Source organism: Haliotis cracherodii, unplaced genomic scaffold (assembly GCF_022045235.1).
Source record: "Haliotis cracherodii isolate W230 unplaced genomic scaffold, xgHalCrac1.p SCAF_1, whole genome shotgun sequence".
Lineage (NCBI taxonomy): Eukaryota > Metazoa > Mollusca > Gastropoda > Lepetellida > Haliotidae > Haliotis > Haliotis cracherodii.
The window spans coordinates 64656961-64679095 of NW_027266264.1; the positions used below are offsets into that span (position 1 = coordinate 64656961).

General features: G+C 41.6%; 3 protein-coding genes across 4 annotated transcripts in view; 1 reads left to right on the forward strand and 2 right to left on the reverse strand.

The window, feature by feature from the left end:
- Positions 1-1571: 1571 nt before the first annotated feature.
- On the reverse strand, positions 1572-11378 carry LOC139456659 (FAST kinase domain-containing protein 5, mitochondrial-like). Its single transcript, XM_071238386.1, has 7 exons — positions 11286-11378; positions 8881-10099; positions 7229-7320; positions 5354-5510; positions 4792-4918; positions 3433-3613; positions 1572-2407 (listed from the first exon to the last, which is right to left on the reverse strand). The coding sequence occupies exons 2-7, from the start codon at positions 10037-10039 to the stop codon at positions 2285-2287; spliced, it is 1839 nt and encodes a 612-aa protein (XP_071094487.1). The 5' UTR covers positions 10040-10099; positions 11286-11378; the 3' UTR covers positions 1572-2284.
- A 734-nt stretch (positions 11379-12112) lies between these two features.
- LOC139457134 (FAST kinase domain-containing protein 5, mitochondrial-like) lies at positions 12113-21171 on the forward strand. The gene is made up of 7 exons (XM_071238592.1): positions 12113-12182; positions 13079-14608; positions 15726-15838; positions 17188-17341; positions 18507-18600; positions 19168-19303; positions 20366-21171. The coding sequence occupies exons 2-7, from the start codon at positions 13099-13101 to the stop codon at positions 20438-20440; spliced, it is 2082 nt and encodes a 693-aa protein (XP_071094693.1). The 5' UTR covers positions 12113-12182; positions 13079-13098; the 3' UTR covers positions 20441-21171.
- LOC139456964 (uncharacterized) overlaps positions 20912-22135 on the reverse strand; it is a 42129-nt gene continuing 40905 nt past the window's right edge. For both annotated transcript variants that reach the window (XM_071238456.1, XM_071238511.1), the window contains exon 28: positions 20912-21596. In XM_071238456.1, coding sequence (XP_071094557.1) covers positions 21519-21596 — 78 coding nt within the window. In that variant the 3' untranslated portion in view covers positions 20912-21518. The remainder of the gene's footprint in view (positions 21597-22135) is intronic.

Sequence of the window (22135 nt, forward strand, 5' to 3'; positions counted from 1 at the left end):
TGTTATGGCAAACAGTATTCTTCCAAATAATACAATTTGCACTCAGTAACAACCAACATACATTCATTGACAGCACTCAACACACAAACACCCAGGGTGTTACCATGGTTACAATGGTTAGGGTACTGTACAGAATTGCACGTGTCGTAGGTACAGATGACCATAACTTGAACTAGAAACATTCCTACACATGTATACAAACCAGCATGTACATACAGATCTCTCTGTGTTCTTGTATTGCTGGTAGCTGTATGTGTCAAGGAGTTTGCCCATCACTGACACACCTAAACATTATCACAGATTTACTTAACATTGATCCAGCTGCCAACTCACCGAAAATCTGCCTGCTCCAAAGGTTTATTAAATAATCACTTAGTAGTAACCCTATGGGTTTTCGGACGCTTGAGAAACATTTATAGTTTTCTCTCTAATCACATCCAAGACGGTAAAATATCTTATTCACTTTTATGAAAGACACTTTTCCTCTTTAAAAAAGCCATCATCAGAGTATTGACAATGTCTGCGTGATGATACACCCCGTCCAAAAACATATGACATCTGAAAACCTATGATCCAACAATAATAAAAGTGAGTGAGAGAGTATGGTTTAACGCCGCTTTTAGCAATATTCCAGCAATATCACGGCGGGGGACACCAGAAATGGGCTTCACACATTGTACCCATGTCGGGAATTGAACTCGGGTCTTCGGCTTGACGAGCGAATGCTTTAACCACTGGGCTACCCGACCACTCCAAATAATAAAAGAGCTGGTGAAATTAGTCACAAATTAATGTAGAGTAGACTCCTTCAATCTCGAATGCCATTCCCATCTTGAGGCAAACCTTCGGTCAAAAACGTCTTCTTGTATAAGTATCACTGACTGACTAAACTGGTACATAAAATGCACATCGCAAACTTCAGCATTACATTCACCCAAAAACACGAACCTAGGATTTGGTACCCAGGCACAAAAATACAGTACAATTATCATTTTTATTTTAAACTTTAATTGAAATATTATAATGATTCACAAGCACATTTCTCAGCTCATCGATTCATTGTACCAACAATATTTACTGAAAGCACACTAATATCAAATACTGGCTTGCATGACTAGGTAACCTGTGGTCAAGCAGTAATGGTCGGTTATAACAATGATCACAATATAATCTGGCCTTATGAGTTGTAGCAACCATGTTTTCACACTTGGTAATTGATGGGCGTGGATTTAACAAAATGCGGATAGTTAGAAAAGACAAGGATTATGTAAAGGTTGACTGAATTGCTTCAAGGAATGTTACATTTTTTTTTTCAAGATCTGTGGGGAGGTTCATACAGCTGACACTGTCAAAGACTCTGGTGTTGGCGAATTTCATTCAGCGACTCTTCCATTTGTGAATTCCAGTTCTGATAAAGGTATGGCATCACATGATGTGTAAGATGGTGCTCAGTTATAGTTATGTACTTTGGAGAAGTATTCGTTACCAGCTGCTTACATGTTACATCTCTATCTCTTATCACATGATTTGTTATATATTTCAGTGTGAAAGACTGAAGAGTTTCTGAAAATGTGGTATTTTCATTGAATATAACACTTGGACAGTACTATTGTCATACAAGAGTTACCTCCCTGCAAATTGTCTCCCTTAATTGTAAATGTCTAGCCCATACACAAACTGTTGACTTCCATTTTACCTTAGTTTCACATTGACAAGGAAAAATAATGACAGGCAGTCATTTATGGAGTTTATGTTGCTTCTCGCTATAAACTGTTTATAGGATATTGACTGTTTCTCGTGAAATATCATGTTCCTCTCAACTCGTGGTGGGGGGAAGGAGATATTTTCACTCAACACAAGAAATATCCTCTATGTCTTGAATGAGTAAATTATGCACACAGACATGATATCTCGAAACTGAAGTTTGCCTTGCATACCTGAATGTCCACCCATGAAACTTGATGTGGGCTGTTCCAAGGGTTTTTTTTTTGGTTTTTTTTGTTTAACGCCACACTCAGCAGTATTCCAGCTATATGACGGCGGTCTGTAAATATTCAGGTCTGGACCAGACAATCCAGCAATTAGGATACGATGACATGCATCAACCAAGTCAGTGAGTCTGACCTTCCGATCCCGTTAGTCGCTTCTTACGACAAGCATAGTTGACTTATATGCAAAGCATGTGTTGCTGAAGACCTATTCTACCCCGGAGGATCTTCAAGGGAATGCTGTTCCACTCTGCCTTGCACACCTGAATGTCCATCCCTGAAGTCTATTCCAAGAGTCAGGACTCCATCTGACACACCTGAACGTCCATCTCGGTTTCCTTGTGGAGCCGGTCACACAGAACCCTCCGGCGGTCATCTTCCTGCATGTCAGACAGCTCATCCACCTCATGAGGGTGGAGCTGCAAGAGAAAGCATAGTTGTAACACCCCTGATCTAAATACTGAATACTAAAAAATGTCCTTCTAAAGATTCAGTAAGTGTTAATGCCACAGTCAGCAATATTCCAATTATATCATAACCATCATGACCATGGGTCCGGAAAATTTAAATCCAAATCAAACATTTGCATTTAGGCCACACCCCCTTCAAATAGTGTAAAAAACAAGACTGATAATATAATCACAAATACGAAAATATCGTTGAATTTTCCCTGTAAATAATCAAGTGTGGGCAAGGGAAGCCAGTTAGTGAGTGAGTGAGTTGGGTTTAACTCTGTTAACCACTTGGGTAAAACCCACGAGCAAGGACAAACCTAGGAACATAATCAGGGCAAACCAGGATTCGAACCGAAAATCTTCATGTCAATGCGAACTCGGAAACTTCCAAATCCCTGCCATGATGACTGTTTCTCAGGGTCCTCTTACTTGGACATTAGAAGCATATATACTGATGGGCCATAATTAGGGAACACATAGCAGTCGAGCAGAAGAAAGTTTCAATGCTGAGTAATCAATCAGTTCTGTTCAGAACTATGGGGACCCTGGAGAGGTCGTCTATGGTATGTGAATCAAAGGACTCCCTAAACATGTAACATAAGGGATATGACAAGGACTCTTGGATTTCCTTGCTAAATTCTGAACACTGTTGAACAAATGCATTGTTGAACCAGTTGATGCTGATGGGATACGATGACACAAATCAGCTAGAACAGCTGAAACCAAGAGTGACCACCATCACAGTTTTGTCTGTTGCATATCACAACACTCAAATATATTCCTGTCGGCAGCCAGAAAATCATTGAGTCTGGACCAGACAATCCAGTGATATGATATGAGCGACAACCCCCTTGTCAGGCTGTGAGGACACACCATCTGCCAAGTCACCGAGCCTGTAGTAACTCACCTTGTATGACCAGCATGGGTTTCTAGGGACCGTATTCTAACCCAGAATCCCCAAACTGGCCTATTGAACATGCTGTCCTTACCAAGATTACTTTGTATCCGAGGCGGTTCAGATTTCTCATTTTGGTCTGGTTGTGCCCATTCAGTTTGACATGGTACGCCTGGTGACTGCTGGTGACTGGCAGACCCTTCAGACTGGCAGCATCCAGAGACAGGCTGTCTGTCGTGAGGAACTGACGAATGCTTCCAAGCTCTATGGCGATCCTGTAAACAAATCATAGTCTGCTGCTTTTATGTCATTACACGTTTCTAACAGCAAATACTGGTTACGTGATGACTCATGATGTGATCGTGATGTAAGTAAGCTATTCACAAGCTTCAGATACTGAAACATCCTTAGACCACCTGGCCACTGTGCTACCATGGACTACAGGAACATCCTTAGACCACCTGGCCACTGTGCTACCATGAACTACAGGAACATCATTAGACCACCTGGCCACTGTGCTACCATGGACTACAGGAACATCATTAGACCACCTGGCCACTGTGCTACCATGAATTACAGGAACATCCTTAGACCACCTGGCCACTGTGCTACCATGGACTACAGAAACATCCTTAGACCATCTGGCCACTGTGCTACCATGGACTACAGGAACATCGTTAGACCACCTGGCCACTGTGCTACCATGAACTACAGGAACATCATTAGACCACCTGGCCACTGTGCTACCATGGACTACAGGAACATCATTAGACCACCTGGCCTGTGTGCTATCATGGACTACAGGAACATCATAAGACCACCTGGCCGGTGTGCTACCATGAACTTCGGGAACATCATTAGACCACCTGGCCGGTGTGCTACCATGGACTACAGGAACATCCTTAGACCATCTGGCCGGTGTGCTACCATGGACTACAGGAACATCATTAGACCACCTGGCCACTGTGCTACCATGGATTACAGGAACATCATTGGACCACCTAGCCACTGTGCTACCATGGACTACAGGAACATCATTAGACCACCTGGACACTGTGCTACCATGGACTACAGAAACATCATTAGACCACCTGGCCGGTGTGCTACCATGGACTACAGAAACATCATTAGACCATCTGGCCACTGTGCTACCATGGACTACAGGAACATCATTAGACCACCTGGCCACTGTGCTACCATGAACTACAGGAACATCATTAGACCACCTGGCCTGTGTGCTATCATGGACTACAGAAACATCATTAGACCACCTGGCCTGTGTGCTATCATGGACTACAGGAACATCATTAGACCACCTGGCCTGTGTGCTATCATGGACTACAGGAACATCATAAAACCACCTGGCCGGTGTGGCCTGTGATACTATGGACTATAGACCATCCACTTGTCCACCCTTAACCATAAGCATTAGAAAAAGCGGGTTTCAACTAACTTGCGCTGTGTGTCCGTGGGCTTGCTGCCATGCTTGCTGTCCAGGGGTTGCACATTCCAGGGGTCTTGACTGACATAGTCCTCCGTCTTTATGGGATGGTTCGAGGCATCAAGCCTCAGTTCAATGTCTGTAAGGTGATTAGTATCATTACACAATAAATGTAGTCTTTATACACAGGATAGAATAAATGGAACTGTATTCACTCAAACTTCAGTAACTCAATTGGCCATATCAATTGAAGCTAAAAAAGACACAATCACTTTGTCAATGAGCGTACCCAATGATGCATGGGTATAAAAACAGGTGTGATCTAGTCTTTGAGACCAAAAATTGAAGCGTGATTATAAGACAGAAATGAATGGAATGACATTCCTTGAATCGTTTGAATGTGAGTAGCTTCCATGGCTTGCCAGCCTACCGGTAAACAAGATGGTGTCAGATAAAGCGAAGACCACAACATGACATCCGAAACTATAGCCAACTACAAGCAGTTTCCAAAGGCTAAGTAATAATTCAGCTGCTTTAGGGGTGATATTATTGTTCAGAGTGGTGATGTTCTTACTTGCACTTCTGTAGTGAGGTAGAATGTAGTCCGCCTTGACTCGGTCGGCACCTAACATGTTGGCAAGCGACTTGTGGATTTCTTTGAAGCCTCTGCGAATGTGGATCTCCTGTTGGAAGCTTCTCCACTCTCGGCTGTTGAACTCCTGAGCTACATTCTGCAGAGAGAGCAATAAAACATCAACACAGAACAAGCGCATAGTCGACGAAGTCATCTATATCCCCCGCCCATTTTAACACAGTTTCATTGGAAAATATTGAACGGTTTATGAGTCAAGCTCTGGAAATAATACCCAGTTATATAAATTTCTCAAATTCATAAATAGCAAAAGGCAACAATTCACCATATGTCTGATAGATGTGGAAAATTTCATCCGGAATCGAACCCTACCCTTATTGTTTTCTAAGTCCAACTTGCTGCCATGGAAACGTAAAAAATAAAAATTTCTAAAAGTGCTTAATATCAAAAGGCACCAGTTCAGTAAGAGCCTGGTAGACATGCAAAGTTTTGTAAGAAAGTATTTAACGGTTTTTGAGTTACGCTCTGGAAATGAACACCACCCTTAAAGAACCTAGGTCCAACTTGTTGCCGTGGAAACGTAACAAAATATTTAAAATGTCTAGGAGTGCTATATATCAAAAGGCACCAGTTCAGTATGTGCCTGGTAGACAAGCAGAGTTACGCTCCGGAAATGAAAATGACCCTCATAGAACCCAAGTCCAACTTGTTGTTAAATTTCTCAAATTCATAAATAGCAAAAGGCACCAGTTCAGCATGAGTCTGATAGACATGCAAAGTTTCGTAGAGAAATATAAAATGGTTTCTGAGTTATGCTCCGATTTCAGGATGCACGCACGCATACCACGCATGCATGCACAGACGGAACCCATTTCAATATCCCCGACAACTTGGTTTCAACACGAAAAGTAGTCACAGAAATACAAGGAAACACATTTTGTCCTCTTATTGGCAAATGGAAGCTCAACTATTCTTACGTTCCCAAAATATCAGTTAATAAACCCCGCAAATATAGGGCATGACTATTGCGAAATTCCCTATATTTGCAGTTTTTGGGATGAAAACACAGAGCAGTCCACACCCAATGGACAAGTCCAAAGAGTACTAAAATGAAAAACACAAAAATATATTTTTCAATAACAAATCACAAGTTAGCAAGGGACACAATGACACAACTCATTCATGCATTGTACAACATGACTCTTTACATTTTCTCAGACAAAACCAGAGGTTTGTCAAAATGCAGAAGACCATGTGACACATTTGGAAGGAGTACCATTGGCAGGACATGGTAGACATTAGTCATGTGAAGCCTGTTATTGCTCACATATCAGACAGTTCCAACTGAAGTTCCAAGGAAAGCCCAAAGTGATGCAGGTCGTAGAGGTTCACCACTTCAGGAAAACTCTTGAGCACAAATATGGTGCTGACAAACATAGAAACATAATCAGGGCAAATCTAGGATTCAAACGTACAATCTTAGGTTTCTGGCTGCAAAGGGACATAAATTGCGGTGCTTTAGAAAACTATGCCCCCATGCCCCCAAGGTCCATACTCTTTTATGAGTAACAATATGGTAAAATCAGGATTCAAGGATGTTTGTTTGTTTGTTTGTTTAATGCCGCACTCAGCAACATTCCAGCTATATGACGGTGGTCTGTAAATAATCGAGTATGGACAAGACAATCCAGTGATTGACATCATGAACATTGATCAAGGCAATTGGGATCAATGACATGCATCAACCAAGTCAGCGAACCTGACCACCCGATCCCATTAGTCACCTCTTACGACAAGCATAGTCGGCTTTTATGGCAAGCATGGGTTCACGGGCGATTCAAGGATGCACAGACTCACCCAAGCTTGCTGCAGCCCGGGATATTCAGGACATTCAATCAGGACATTGTTGCTCAGCAGACGAAGTTGCAGTTCTTTTGAACGTCTGGGAGCTGAAATGTAGTAACAACATCATCAGATGAGGGCAACATAGTAACCATGGTAACTGCCCTGACCAAGTATGATCTCAAACCACTAACTCACTAGCCTGCAAGTCCATTCCTAGTGACATCGTGAAAGGGCAAGTGGGATGTACACAAGTAACAGGTCATTGGTTCAATCTTACAGGACTTTCTGGCCTGAATGACCATTCCTAAAAGGTATTTGTGAATGAGTTTGTAATAATGGTGCTTGAAACAGTATTTCAGTTATATCACGGCATGTCCTCTTTATCAAGATAATTTGGGAGCAAAGCCCACAGTGATGCTGGTTGTAGATGCTTACAACTTAGGTGAAACCCAAGAGCACGGGTATGGTGCCAACAAACCTAGAAACATAATCAGGGCCAATCTTGTCAAAGGATACTGGCATGCCTAAGGGATGCAACACCGTATAGGATTAGCTCATCAGACAACTGCACAACCAAAATATATCTGTACTTCACCTTTTATTGATTACTTCTCACAACCAACAAATAATAAAGATCGAAATCTCAGCTTCATTTGAACAAAAATAGTGGGTGAGCACCAACTCATTACTTTCACAGTTCAGTTTCATGAAGACTCAAAGTGTTTGTAATAGATGTGATGTGGTCTGTAGCTTAACATGGTATAATAACCCTGTGTCACCTCAACACAGATCAACACCAATGCGCAGTCTCTCTGTAACCATGGCAACACTGCAGTCGTATTTGGTACTACCACCAGTATGTGAAAGTCTCGAAAATATTGTTAGCCTTAAAAGTTACAAGCCAGTTTCGGGGCCATGGTTGGCACTGTGATTCGCTGTGCAGAGTTGCATCCCTTGGGCACACCAGAAACCTATGATTGTGGGTTCAAATCCTGTTCGCCCTGATTATGTTTCTAGGTTTGTCAGCACCATAGTCGTGCTCGTGGGTTTCACCTACGTGGTAAACGTCTGAGACCTGCATCACTTCAGGCTTTTCTCCCACATTGAACTGACTGACAGGCCGTGATATAACTGGAATACTGTCGGCGTTAAACCCAACTCACTCACTCACAAGCCAGTTTCAGATTTCATTAGCTCTTACATGGAACAGCTTATTTTTTTCTGAAATATTTGATTCCACGAAGGTATAAACATAATAAATAATGTGAATCCAATTACATACGAGTCAATATTATGAAGCTGGGTAACTCTGATCTCACGACCTTGATTCATTACCGACATTTATTTGATTTAGATATTTTTGAGGGTCATATTGATCTAGGGAAAGAAGAAAACATTCTTTTATTCTGATAAACTAAGACTTAGTAAGAGGAGTGCAAACACAAAGACTACCATCAAAATTCAGTAGCCAGTTGGGCGAGGGACATTTGAGAACTGTTAATCCCACCGAAATTTTACTAGCCATAGGCTAGCAGGCGGGCGGCTATTTCACACACTGACTACAACTACCAAATATAAGAACATCGTTTATCATGGCACCATAGACATAAAGAACATCTCAAAGACTATACATGGTAATAATAAATCCATACACGACATCACACCTTTTAACAGGTTGACTTTTTTCGGATGAAACAGCATATCCAGCATATCCGTGGGGAATATTCCAAGATAGGCCAAGCCATGCAGCATGTCCGCCAGAGATTCGGGGTGTGTTCGTTCTTGTTCGAAACGTTTGTAAGCTTCCATTAGTTTCATATAGGATGTCTTCCCACTGACTGGTTCATGGTGCAACATCCCCATCGCCTTCACAAACTGAGCAATATCTTTAGATCGTGGCTTCACTTTCGAGTTGCTGTGTGTACAAAGTCCCACAAAGGCTGACAGTAAGGACTGGGTCAACGGTTTGTGGTATACAGAGGCTGATGCATAAAATGCTGCAATATGCATCAAAACTGAAGGATTAATTGTTGTCTGAATGAAGGACAAAGTCAATATTTTGTCTGCAAAGTTTTGAAAGAAACTGAATTTGAAAAAGCTTGAATGGGACAATACTTTGGTTATATTTATCAACATATTTTTCTCCACGAGTTCAAGTTCATCGACAAGTCTTTGACTGATTCGATCTAGAAGCTCATAAGATAATATTCGCACATTGCCTCGAAAAAATCCAAGACAAATTAATCCTATATCATTGATGTGTAACATTTCCAGGTTAGTTGACAAATAATCTTCGACTTTTTTAAAAAGCATTGACGGTGCCCTCCCGTGGAAATACACAAAATACATCAAATGGACGACAGTTTTGGGGGTGTAAGCACTGAAATCTGTATGCAGAGCATAATCAAACAGTCGAGGCAGGAACATTACTTCCATGTAGTTATGAGAAACATATACATCTGCAACTTGTAACGACTTGTCGAGTCCGATGTCATTGATGCGTGTACTGAATCCCTTCTCTACATCACGTCCAGCAGCCAAAGTTTTACTCAAATTGTTAATTTCACTTATCCAATCCTTTTCATCCACTGCATTCATGGATGCCCCATTCAATGTAGTGTTTATATCTGCCAGTATTGACTGTTTCTTCATAAACGTCAAGATTTTGTTGGCCACTCGGAATGGTACAGGGTTCCTCTCAAATCTGTCGTTCCCTGAGCGTTGCTTGGTAGCAGCAGAGGCATGCCTGGGAGTGGCTGCACAGATGTTGTTGGGGAACTGACCCCTGCTGGCCAGCCTGGCAATGTTTCTTAGTGCCAACATGTCGTCACTGACAATGTCTATAAGGGTACAGGATCGCCACTGCAGTCTTGTTCTGCAATACTGAAAAGACATGATGGAATAATACGATAAAATATGTTAACATCGTTACACATACTGAACACTTAGGAATACTAAGATTAGACAGTTAAATAAAGAGAATCTAGACTAGGGCTTAACTGTCAGTCTGTGAGTGAGTGAGTGAGTAACTTTCATGTCAATCTCAATTCGTATTGTGTAGACAGGCTATCATATTGCATTGCAATTACTATCAAGATCAGTATCATGTCATGACAAAGTGTTTAATTACAGCCCTAGTTTCGATGGACATTTGTTAAATAAGCATAGCAATTAGCATTAGCAGCTATCTAAAAATAGCCTCCTAAAACGTCCACATCAACAACTGGTCACATCTATCTCAGTACACTAGAAACTTTCATCATGGACACTTAATACATCTCCATCAGTCTGCTTGTTTACTCTGCTTGTATACTCTGTGTTCATTAGTCATCCACTGGCTTCCAATTAGCTTAATCACCATCAACTAGTCACTGTAACAACTTAGATGTCAATAAGTGTATATATACCTATGTTGTTTAGCCCTATCCATCACTTGCTTGATAAAGGTGTTATGATCTACACCGAAACGTCGCACTAATTGTAATAAAGAAGTTGTTCATCCATAGAACTTGTCTTACTTCATCACTCCAACTTCTAAATGCCACTCAAAGAAGTGACACTTAATACGTCTATAGGCTATTTAGGGTCCATGCTTTCATTTACAATTTAGACACAAGAACTCGATGATAGCGTGTATAACATAATTTATTCGTAAAGAAAAAAATCACACCCTTCTATAAACATATAGACATATGTTTATGGAAGGGTGTGATTTTTTTCTTTACGAATATATTATGTTTTACACACGTACGCTATCATCGAGTTCCTGTGAATTTAGGCAACCACTGCATGGGGACTGATATGTCGAGGTGTGCTGAGTCATCAAAAGCTTGCAAAGCCACGACGACTCCAAGTCACAATTAACTTATCCAGCAGCTTACTCTGTTACCAAATTACATAATGCTGATCATGTTGTTTCATAACGTAAAATCGTAAACATACTAAGATTGAGGACTTCGTATGTCCTTGTGAGATTTTGTAGAACTATCGTTCCGTGGCGCATCGGGTGAGGAATGAAAAGAATTCTTACTGAAACTTTTGCAAGATGTCAACTGTCTACTTATCTTACCGTTTCTGTGATCAACCGATGAGAGCGGCCTGCTCTAAAAGTCAAGCATCACGAAAAGCAATATTCAGACAGAAGCTGTTTCCACGCGAGATTGCAAGCTCCAAACAGCGTGATCTTTATCTTCGAATGTACAGTGTGTTGACGAGGCCGATACCAAGCGTTGGGGTGGAGCTTGATGGTTATCTAATGTAAGCTGGGCCCCGTCTCTAATATCACAATATAGCTTGGCGCAAGTTGACGACGCGCACAGAGAGCCGGGAACCAGCTTATATCTAATGCATACTGGGATCCGGGAGTAAACAAACTCGATGCATTGGAGCATCGGGGCACAATAAAAAAGTTACCATTCTCTTATCATAAAGAACACAATTAGCATCAATCAGTGTCATGAACTCTGATTTATTATGATTGCAAGGTCGAGAAAATATATTATTTTCAAGCTCCTATCAGCGCCTGACAAGTTATTTCAAGCTTCTCACAGCGATTGCCCATTCGCGGAGCTCTCTACCGGTAGTGTAACGAAGGTTTAACGCGCTGGGAAGGAGTTTTAAGTTCGTGATACCAATGTGAGGAGATTAGGCTTTTTATAACTAGGATGGGCTACGTAATTGTGCGCTGCAATTTGCGATAACTAGTTTAGAAGAAAACCGTGAGCTCAAAACATCATCATATGCAGTACCGCTGTGGTGCACAAGGAGAGCCGAGGAAGGTACACACGCTGCGCTAGAGCTTAGCAATACTCACCACGAGGAAGCTTAACTGGTTCCTCTGTTGGAATGCGTTGCCGCATTCACATATTTAGAAATAGGTTTTTGGAGACAAACTCAAGTCTAAAAGAAGCGTTGATAGACATGTGAAGGTTACGGGAATCCAACATCAACAGTCTCATACCGGCAGGTAGATCTAGTTACCGTTATGACAGCCTCTATTTGCGATAAGTACTGACAGTGTGTGGAATTGAGACGCATTAGCGGGGCTGACTTCCGAGATCGTGAATGCAGTAGACCTGTATGTAATTTGATTGAAGGAGATCGAGGCAACAACACTGACCTATGTCACGAATCATTGACCGCTTATTGACTGCAAGGCACATCAGTTAGTTAATCTAAATGTATACACATGTTGCTGTCGACATGACCAATGCCGTATAACACCTGTAGATTGTCTTGCCAAGACTGACAGAACTACAAGATTCATTCACTCACTCATGTTTGTTTGTTAATATCGCAATCAGCGATATTCGTATGCCCACGGTCTGTAAATAATCAAATCTGGATCAGACTTTCTAGTAACATGACACTAGATCCTCCATTTGGGACATGACATGCATCAACCATGCAGCTTGTTGAGGCTGAGTCTGCCCACATGAACCATTTAGCCACCTCTCACGACAAGCATAGGACCGATTCCGGGGTAGAACTGGTCTTCATGAATTGATAATGACCTGTTTGATCACATATAATACGCGAGTTTCCTCCTCAGCTTAAGCCTGCATCTCTTGTCATCCCTTTGCTCGGGACCCGTGAAGATTCCGGGGTAGAATGGGTCTTCAGGAGCCCATGCTTGCTGTAAAAGGTGACGCGTGGATTGATGCTCATGTTGTCAATCACTGGATTGTCCGGCCCAGACTCAGTTATTTACAGACCGCTGTCATATAGGTTTAATATTGCTGAGTGCGGCGTTAAACAACAAACAATGCGAACCTCTCCATTTAAAACAGCTGTATTGGTACTTGATAAGAGGAGAGAATAATGGCAGATCTAGTGAATGAGGACATGTTTCCTACATTTCAGGGGCCCAGTAACATGTGGACATGAAGGTGTCATCTTTATACAAGTTGACGTGCCAGTATGGCCAAGCATTTAGGAGAGCTTGGATCCTGCATGGGTCCAGATGCAAGTCAGAATACCTACAACTCTCCCGCTGTTCCTCGTCAGTTTCATCAGGGAGAGGTCCTGGCCCAAGGACGGGTTCCCATCTTCACACAGCTCCGATCAAGCGTCCAGGCTCGGTGGCAGATTTCATTACCATGCAAGGGTTACAAGTTACAGACAACGCACTAGCCAAAACACGTGAATTTGAAAACGAGTACTATCATTTTTACTTGGAACAGTCTGAGTTTAGGGAATATTTTCTGTCTGGAAGTCTCAAGGATTCTTTCCAGCACCCAGATGCAAAACCATCTTCGCAGGTTTGGGAAAATAAACATTGTGAAAGTACGAACAGTGCTGATCAAATTGTATCTGAGCATGTAAGGCAGTTGTGGGAAGCGTCAGAAAGGCAAGACACAGATTCTGTGATAAAGTCAATGTGTGAACTGTCCAGATACCTAACTACAGAATTACCTGTCGTCAATGACGATACATTGTTACAATGCATGAGAAATATCATAAAATACCCATTCCGAGACTGCCTCACAGGAGAGTCTAGAGTCCTTCGCTTAGAGATTGCAACTTTATTTCAGAAGGAATTCCTGAGAAGACATTCCGAATGGGACATGAAGACATATTTCCTCGCTGCAGACTTTCACTACCATTTTCGACTAAGTTACAGCATAAGCCGCTTCATGAAGTCCTTTTTCAACCTTATGCAGAAAAACATTCACGACCTTTCTCACGGAGACCTCGTTGTTCTTATGTATCACGTGTCCCTCTACCGAAAAATGTCCAGGTACACGTTGTTGTTACTCGTTGAAATAATTTCGGCAAGACTCTCTGAGTTTAACGCCCAAACCATTGGCATCGTTTGTTTAGGCCTTTTCAAATCAGAGTGGTATTGTCCGAATAAACAGCTTTTAAACAAGATCATTGATTTATCAGGAGGCATCGTCAATGAGCTAGATGATGTTTCCCTGACAGCTCTTCTTAAGTATCTGCGGAGGTACACACACAGACGAATGATATTTGCTGTACCAGATAAGTACCAGACATTAATAGATCTCCAACCAGTGCTTCAAGCCCGTATGCAAGACACTCATCACAGCACTCTGATAAACATTGTTCATCTTTACGAACATCTCAACGATATATCTGCAGATATGATTCAGGAATTGTGTAGAATTCTGTTAAAAGAAGATTTGGAAAGTTGGCGCCTCAAGGATCTCGCCAAGTTTTGCTCCATGGTTGGGAGGTTATCGTTCCCTGTTCAAGGACGAAGAGAAGCCTTTAAGAAAATAGTATTGGAGTTGGCTTCCAATAGGCGTGCCATTGAGATGAGAACATTCATGCCATCATTTGTAGCTTGTCTTCGTGGAATGTCTCTTGATGGATTCTACCCACTGGAGTTGATTAGTCAGCTGTTCAGCACTACAGAGGGATGTGAGTGTAAGTGTCCTTATGTTTTGCTTTGTGTTTTTTTTTTAGTTGATGCAAGACTCAGCAATATTCCAGATATATCATGGCATCCTATAAATAATCAAATCTGGGCCAGACAAACCAGTGATTGATATTCTGAGCAACATCCCACATGGTAGGGATACAATGACACGCAATCAGCCATTCAGTTGCCGTTTGGACAACCATAGGTTGCTAAGGACTTAATCTAACCTGGAATCCCCACAGTGTTTCGAGGTTAATAGAAAGTGTTATGATTTTTAGATAAAGTACTAGAGCTTCAAAATCCATTATAAAATTATGTACTTTATATTTCTATTGCACGATTGTTAAGAAAGTTTGTAAAACGACAATCCATTAAGAGATTAAGATTCCAGTCTAGTTGTCGCAAGTCGTATATTTTTATAAGTAATGACACTCCAGAACCCATCACGCCCATGCTTGTCTCTTCTTTTGGGTTCCGGGCAGTATTAGTGACATAGCGCCTGTGCATAGTGCTTGTTATGACCATAATAAGGGAATAGATACAGTCCTAAGATCAAAGTGAGTGAGTTGGGTTTTACGCCACTTTTAACAGTATTCCAGTTATATCACGGCGTGTCAGCTTAATGTGGGAGGAAAGCCCGAAAGGGTGCAGGTCTCAGACGTTTACCACTTCAGTGAAACCCACGAGCACGGGTATGGTGCTGACAAATCTAGAAACATAATCGGGGCGAACCGTCTAAGATCAAAGGAGCAGTGGGGTAGCCTTGTGGTTAAAGCGTTTGCTTGTTACATCAAAGACCTGGGTTCGATTCCCTACATGGGTACAATGTGTGAAGCCCATTTCTGGTGTTCCCCGCCATGATATTGCTGGAATATTGCTAAAAGTAGCATAAAACCATACTCATTCCAAAAGATCAAACCACCAACCCCAATAATAAATAACCACTCCTTAAGAACCAACTAATAAGGATTGGGTGGCTGTTATTGTGTGTCATCTGCTCATGCCATCATCCACTGGTTTACCTAGTCAGCAACATGGAGTCACACTACACAAGTAAAAGGGATATGTCATCTCCCAACTATTTTGAACTGAGAAAGTATTGCCTCATGTCTCTGTACACAGATCGGATACACATTGGCCAGAACCTGTACCACGTGTCGGAGAGCGTGAAGATCGAGGTCCCCCACTACACGGGACCGTTCCTAGCTGACCAGGGACAGATCGCTCTTGGCAGGGTATGCTTACTACATGATCACAGACAGAATTTTGGGATGTTTTGTTTTGTTTAATTATAGGCACTGCAATTCGTAGAGAGGAGTTTTGTTATAAGCTAAGCATGTTAAGTGGGTCAGAAATCTATGATCATGAGTTTGAATCCTGGAATCGCCATGATTATATTTCTTGAAACCTCTGCTTATGGGTGTTTACCTAACACGTCAACAGTCGCAGACGTAACGTGTACGCGTGACGGCTCTGCTGTCTCTTGTACGCGAGACGGGTGCGGTCCGCAGTACTCAGTGAAGAGCTTGATACTAATTATTTCAATCACCAAAGTGGTAAGCATCTGAGACCTGCATCACTTTCAGCTGTTCCTCCACATAAACATGATGAAGCTGATACGCCGTGATATAGCTGGAATACTGTTCACAGTAGCTTAAACTAAGATCACTCACCATTTCAGTTCCAAGTTGGCAGTATTAGGCATGCCTGGTAATACTACAGTATTGTCAAATCTAGACCTCAACCATGGAATCAGGAGATAGTGAGTGAGTAAGTGAGTTGGGTTTAATGCTGCTTTTAGCACTATTCCAGTTTTATCATGGCATGTCAGCTTAATGTGGCAGGAGAGCCCGAAGTGATGCAAGTCTGAGACATTACAACTTTGGTGAAACCTACAAGCACGAGTATGGTGCTGACAATCCTGGAAACATAATCGGAGCGAACTGGGATTCGAACCCACAATCATAGGTTACTGGCATATGCATGGCCAAGGGATGCAACTCTGTACAAGAACAATACATCCAAACGTTTTATTCTTACTTCTGATAGGTGAGCATTTATTTATTAATAATACAATGGCTGCAGGGATACATGTGTGCATTAGGATTGTTTTCTGTACCAACATGAAAAAAATAATTAAAATATGAAAATCTGTACTTTACTAAGAAAGTGTTATCACAAATACATGAATATTCCTGTTAGTCATTTCATTGGTAGGTCATAGTTTGCGAAAGGTTGTTCTGACGTGACCTGTTATTGGATGTCCTAGCCGATAGCTCGGGCAGATAACCACAGAGTATGCTGATCACTGTGTCGGATTAACGAGACTGATTAATGATTGATTTCGGTAATTCATTGCAAATTAGGTGTGTCAGCATCAGAGTGCGAGACTGTCGGATGAACGGGTCTAAATAGCACTGATTTAATAGGTTCCCATCATTAGTGTCGATAAAGCCAATTGTCGGATTTACGAGTGTCAGATTAACTAGACGTGACTGTATATATAACATAACATTTGTTACATCACCATGATCAACACAATTGGTATTGAATACACTATTCTGATTTTTAAATATGCTTTCAGTGCAGGAAGTATGAGTCTGTTCAACAAAAGCAAAACCAGAAAAAAGTAGAAAGAGAAGACTTGACAAATGAACTGATCTGCTTGTACTCGAATATCCTCGGTGGGAAAGAGTATGTGCATCTTGGCACACTCCTTTCTCACTACAATACCCCTGGTGAGTACCGTCCTCTAGCTGCCTCCACGGTGATTAGTGTACAGGCAGTGTGTGACAAACTCACTTGAAAACACTACCTCTGAGTTATATCGGGGCGGTCGGGTAGCCTAGTGGTTAAAGCGTTTGCTCGTCACGCCGAAGACCCGGGTTCGATTCCCGACATGAGTACAATGTGTGAAGCCCATTTCTGGTGTCCCCCGCCATGATATTGCTGGAATATTGCTAAAAGCGGCGTAAATCCATATATATACATATAAAACCGGTATATAACAGTGTGTCAGTGAGGGAAAAGGCCTAAAGAGATGCAAGCCCGAGACAGTTTCCAATTTGGTGAAGGCCCCTAGCATGGTACGGTACTGACAAAACAAGTATCTGAAATTAATAACCATGATCATAGGATGCTGGAGTATCTAAGGGAGATAACTCTACATGGATAGGAGGACAATCAGGATAGGAGGAGACTTAATACTGGCAACAACACTGATAGGTTTTCATTGCTGAAGTGACTTGCTGGTAAGCAAAATCTAGGAAAACTCTCCTCACATCTGTGGTCAACCAGTCTTAAAATGAAACCTAGTGCTCCGATTATCAGGATCGAAACAACTCTATGTACACATCTCTTGGTGGGGAGGTGCACAATTGGATGTGTTGTACAATGTACGTAATTGAGTATTAATCTAATTTGAACCTCACAGTCAAGGTTAGTGAATATTTTACACACTGACAAAGAATGAACTTTAACATTACATCTGTTAGAACACATATGCACATGCAAATGAGTATGTGGGCACATGGAACTTGTATTATGTCTATTGTAAAACAGGTGATGCATGGATATGAACAGCTGTGACGAGCTATAGAGCTTGTGTGTAATATGATTTACTGTACCCGCCTACTTGCAATGATTGTTTTGATAATCTGCAACCAGTTGCTTTTAACTTCGTACACATCCCCCTCCTCCTACGAACTTGATTGTAAAATCTATAGCTTCAAATCTTGGTGAAAACATTTCTTTTTACTGTAACAGTATTTTAATCATTATGCGATATTTACATCCCAAATCGTGGTACACAATTCTTAGTCGTTAGGTGAATACATCTAGAGATTCAGGGTTATCCTTTTGATTTTGTCATCATGACATGCAGGAGTGGACTTCGTGTTTCAGACATTGAACTGAGACTTGATTCTCACGGGACAGCGATACCCGTAGCTGAATGGACCACTCAGGCAGCCAACAAGAATCAAAGGCCACATGTCAAGTATGTCAGAGACTTTACTCAGCTTTCATGTTGGTACCTATTTGAGGTTATTTGAAATGGGTATTTAACGTTGCATCCAAGATTATTGCACTTATACTACTCAAAAGAAGTTAAGGATCACGTGATTCTTTCATATTACAATAGTTAATCTCTCACGCCATGACAGATTAACATTACCAATAGGAAAGAATGGGGTGATTCTTAACTTCTTTTGAGTAGTTTATATTGCCTGTATAGTGTGTTGATGTCAGCAAATGATTTGTATTGGGGTTTTGGTGCATGGTTTCAGCTCCTATGGGGATTCCAGGCTAGAACAGGTCCCCAGCAACCTATGCTTGTACGCAGAGGGTAAATGAAACGGGTGATCTGACTGTGATTTGGTTGATTGCATACCATTGTACCCTGACAGCATGGGACGTCACTCGTAACATCCATTCCTATTTTGTCTGGTCCAGACTCGTTAGTTTTAGGCCACCACTGTGGCGGGAATATTGTTAAAAGTGTGCTGTCAGACAACAGAAGGCATGTCTTTACCTTGTGCACACCTGGTCCTGTCTGTGGTTGCAGAGTGGCAGTGCTGCTGTATCCCTTCAACGCCATCTACCTACTGCGGAGGCTGCAGGGAGACGTGGAGATGCATGTGTCCGGCTACTATCTGTGTAAAGCAAGGCAACTCAGGCAACTTGGCTATCAAGTCGTGGAGGTATGGCTGGGATGAATCACTGTCTATAACTGGGTTTACTGAAGGAGAACAGGATGGGACTATAACATGATAAATACTCACACAAGATACAACTGCCCCGTGAAGATCAGGGGTAGAATAGGTCTTCAGCAACCCATGCTTTGCTGTAAAAGGTGACTATGCTTGTCGTAAGAGGCAAATACGTAACAGGATCGGTAGGTCAGTCTTGGTGACTCAGCTGATGCATGTCATCGTATCCCAATTACGTATATCAATGCTCATGATCACAATGATTGGATTGTCTGGTCCAGACTCAATTATTTACAGACTGCCATAGTATAGCTGGAATATTGCCGAGTGTGGTGTTAAACAAATAACAAATCAAACCAAACAAGCAACAACCTAACGAATCCTGAAGGCCTCAAAATATCTTTATCATGCCCAGTTCTCTTGAATATCCCGATATCTCGATGTTACGAGACAGTCCTGTTAGGGTTTGACTGTATATGTAGGAGCAGCTCTTTAACAATTTTATCCTGCATGCATAGCTGTTCAACCCCATGGGGAACCGGGGCAGAATAGATCCCAGCATCCTTTGCATGGGGTGGTTATCACTATATCAGCTGATGCCCACTGAGTAGATGTTGCTCACAACATCAATCACTGGTTTATGGTTTATCTGGGCGAGACTTGATTATTAACAGGCTGCTGGACATAGCTGGAGTATTGCTGATTGTGGTGTAAGATTTGATTTGATAAACGTACTAGTGGTGAACACAGTTCTGAAGAACACTTGTTTGCTTCCTACCCTAGATATGTAGAACGGGAACGGGTGGTCAGGCTCGCTGACTTGGTTGATGCATGTCATCAGTCCCAATAGCATTGATCGATGCTCATGATGTCAATTACTGGATTGTCTGGTACAGACTCGATTATATACATATAGCTGGAATATTGCTGAGTGCAGCATTAACAACAAAAGAAAAAAACAACCCAAAAAACAACCTAGATATGTTCTGTGTTGGGCTATAATTCTGCATGATCTTCAGGTTTTCTGCTCTAATAACTCTTTTGTTGTCACAGATTCCTCACTATGAGTTTCAAGAAGCACAGGATAAGCAGTCCTACCTCAAACAGAAGTACTTGGAGCGATCATGACAGCATGGTAATGCTGCATAGCAGATGGCCAAACCAAACTTACCACTGTTTGCAACCTCTATTCAGTGGACAACAGGATATCAACCAATCAAGAGAATCTTGATACCGGCCAATCAAGAGAATCTGGATACCGGCCAATCAAGAGAGAATCTGGATACCGATCAATCAAGAGAATCTGGATACCGACCAATCAAGAGAATCTGGATACCGGCCAATCAAGAGAGAATCTGGATACCGACCAATCAAGAGAATCTGGATACCAGCCAATCAAGAGAGAATCTGGATACCGACCAATCAAGAGAGAATCTGGATACCGACCAATCAAGATTGAGTCAGGATATCGACCAATCAAGAAGGGCAGTGTTACATGACAAGCTTTGTGTGAACTAGTATGCTGTCGAGAGTCAAGTATTCCAACACATACATGTGTGTAAGTCAACAAACCAAAAGGACATGTTTAGATATGGGGAAATGAGTGTTTATTGACAACTCCATCTTTCAATGCCATAAAGTTATTCTGTACAATGTTATGTACATACTGTACACATGAGGGACAGCGGGATGCGGAGTACTGCAACATGAACAGCCGGAGTGCATCTGCTCCATCATTGTTCACACACCTACTTCAACAAGTTATCCCATCCTCAGGACTAATCACATTATCAGATTTAATGAAATATGTATCAGTGCCATATTAACATGATTAAAGCAAAGAAACATAATTTTTGTCTACATATTTTCAGCATAGCAGTACTTTCATTCCAGAAAATGTTGAACTTGGTGAACTCTTCAAAAGCAATGCCACAAAGAGACAAAACATGACACTTTGCTTAATGTTGCAGACAGACAGATACACATGATAAACAATCTCCAGGAGTCCTGAACAGTCCAGTCATTGCTGTACACTAACATCTTACACCAAGGTTCCTCCTTGTGAGTTCCCATTAACTGTACAGTGTACAGGATGACCTGCATGCTGAAGATCACCAAGTGTCCTGTAACATCAGAATTACTACAAACTTCATTGATACTTGTTCGATACAAGTCATCAAACATCATGATCATCTCCTGTCCTGTCTCAGTCATCATTCTCGCTATCATCCTCACTCTCCAGTCCTGATAAAAGCATCATCAGCTTCTCAAATCTCGCTGCAACCTGCAACAAATGATAAGTGAATTTCAGCATGTGACCAAGGTTGAATGTATCCTTCACTTTATTCTACACAAAGAGCTTGTTTGTTTGTTGTTTAACGCTGCACTCAGCAATATTCCAGCTATATGAGGACAGTCTGTAAATAATCAAGTCTGGACCAGACAATCCAGTGATTGACATCATGAGCATCGATCCACAAAATTGGAATATGACGACATGCATCAACCAAGTCAGCAAGCCTGACCACCCGATTCCGTTAATCGCCTTTTTTGACAAGCATAGTCGCCATTTAGGGCAAGAATTTTCTTGGGTTGCTGAAGACACAAAGAGTACATGTACATGATCTTGGGCCTTGAATCAATGATTGGGCTTTATGATAAAATTATATGTTCAGTGATAGTAAGGTCATATGACAGTACACAAATACATGAATTTTGTTTCCATCAACAAAGGGAATGACTTCAATTTCTTGTCCATACCCTGATATGAAACAATAAATAAATGACATTTCAGCAGATCTTGTATGCATCCATTTTGTTTAT

What these genes read in the sequence shown, in the direction of transcription:
- LOC139457134 (XM_071238592.1), top strand. Translation starts at nt 13,099, where the DNA reads ATGAAGGTGTCATCTTTATACAAGTTGACGTGCCAGTATGGCCAAGCA. An exon ending in GACAGATCGCTCTTGGCAGG is followed by an intron (nt 15,839 to 17,187) that starts GTATGCTTACTA and finishes ATATGCTTTCAG; the next exon opens with TGCAGGAAGTATGAGTCTGT. An exon ending in AATCAAAGGCCACATGTCAA is followed by an intron (nt 18,601 to 19,167) that starts GTATGTCAGAGA and finishes CTGTGGTTGCAG; the next exon opens with AGTGGCAGTGCTGCTGTATC.
- LOC139456659 (XM_071238386.1), bottom strand. Translation starts at nt 10,039, where the DNA reads ATGTTGGCACTAAGAAACATTGCCAGGCTGGCCAGCAGGGGTCAGTTC. An exon ending in CCCACGGACACACAGCGCAA is followed by an intron (nt 3,614 to 4,791) that starts GTTAGTTGAAAC and finishes ATTTGTTTACAG; the next exon opens with GATCGCCATAGAGCTTGGAA. An exon ending in TCGGATACAAAGTAATCTTG is followed by an intron (nt 2,408 to 3,432) that starts GTAAGGACAGCA and finishes TTTCTCTTGCAG; the next exon opens with CTCCACCCTCATGAGGTGGA.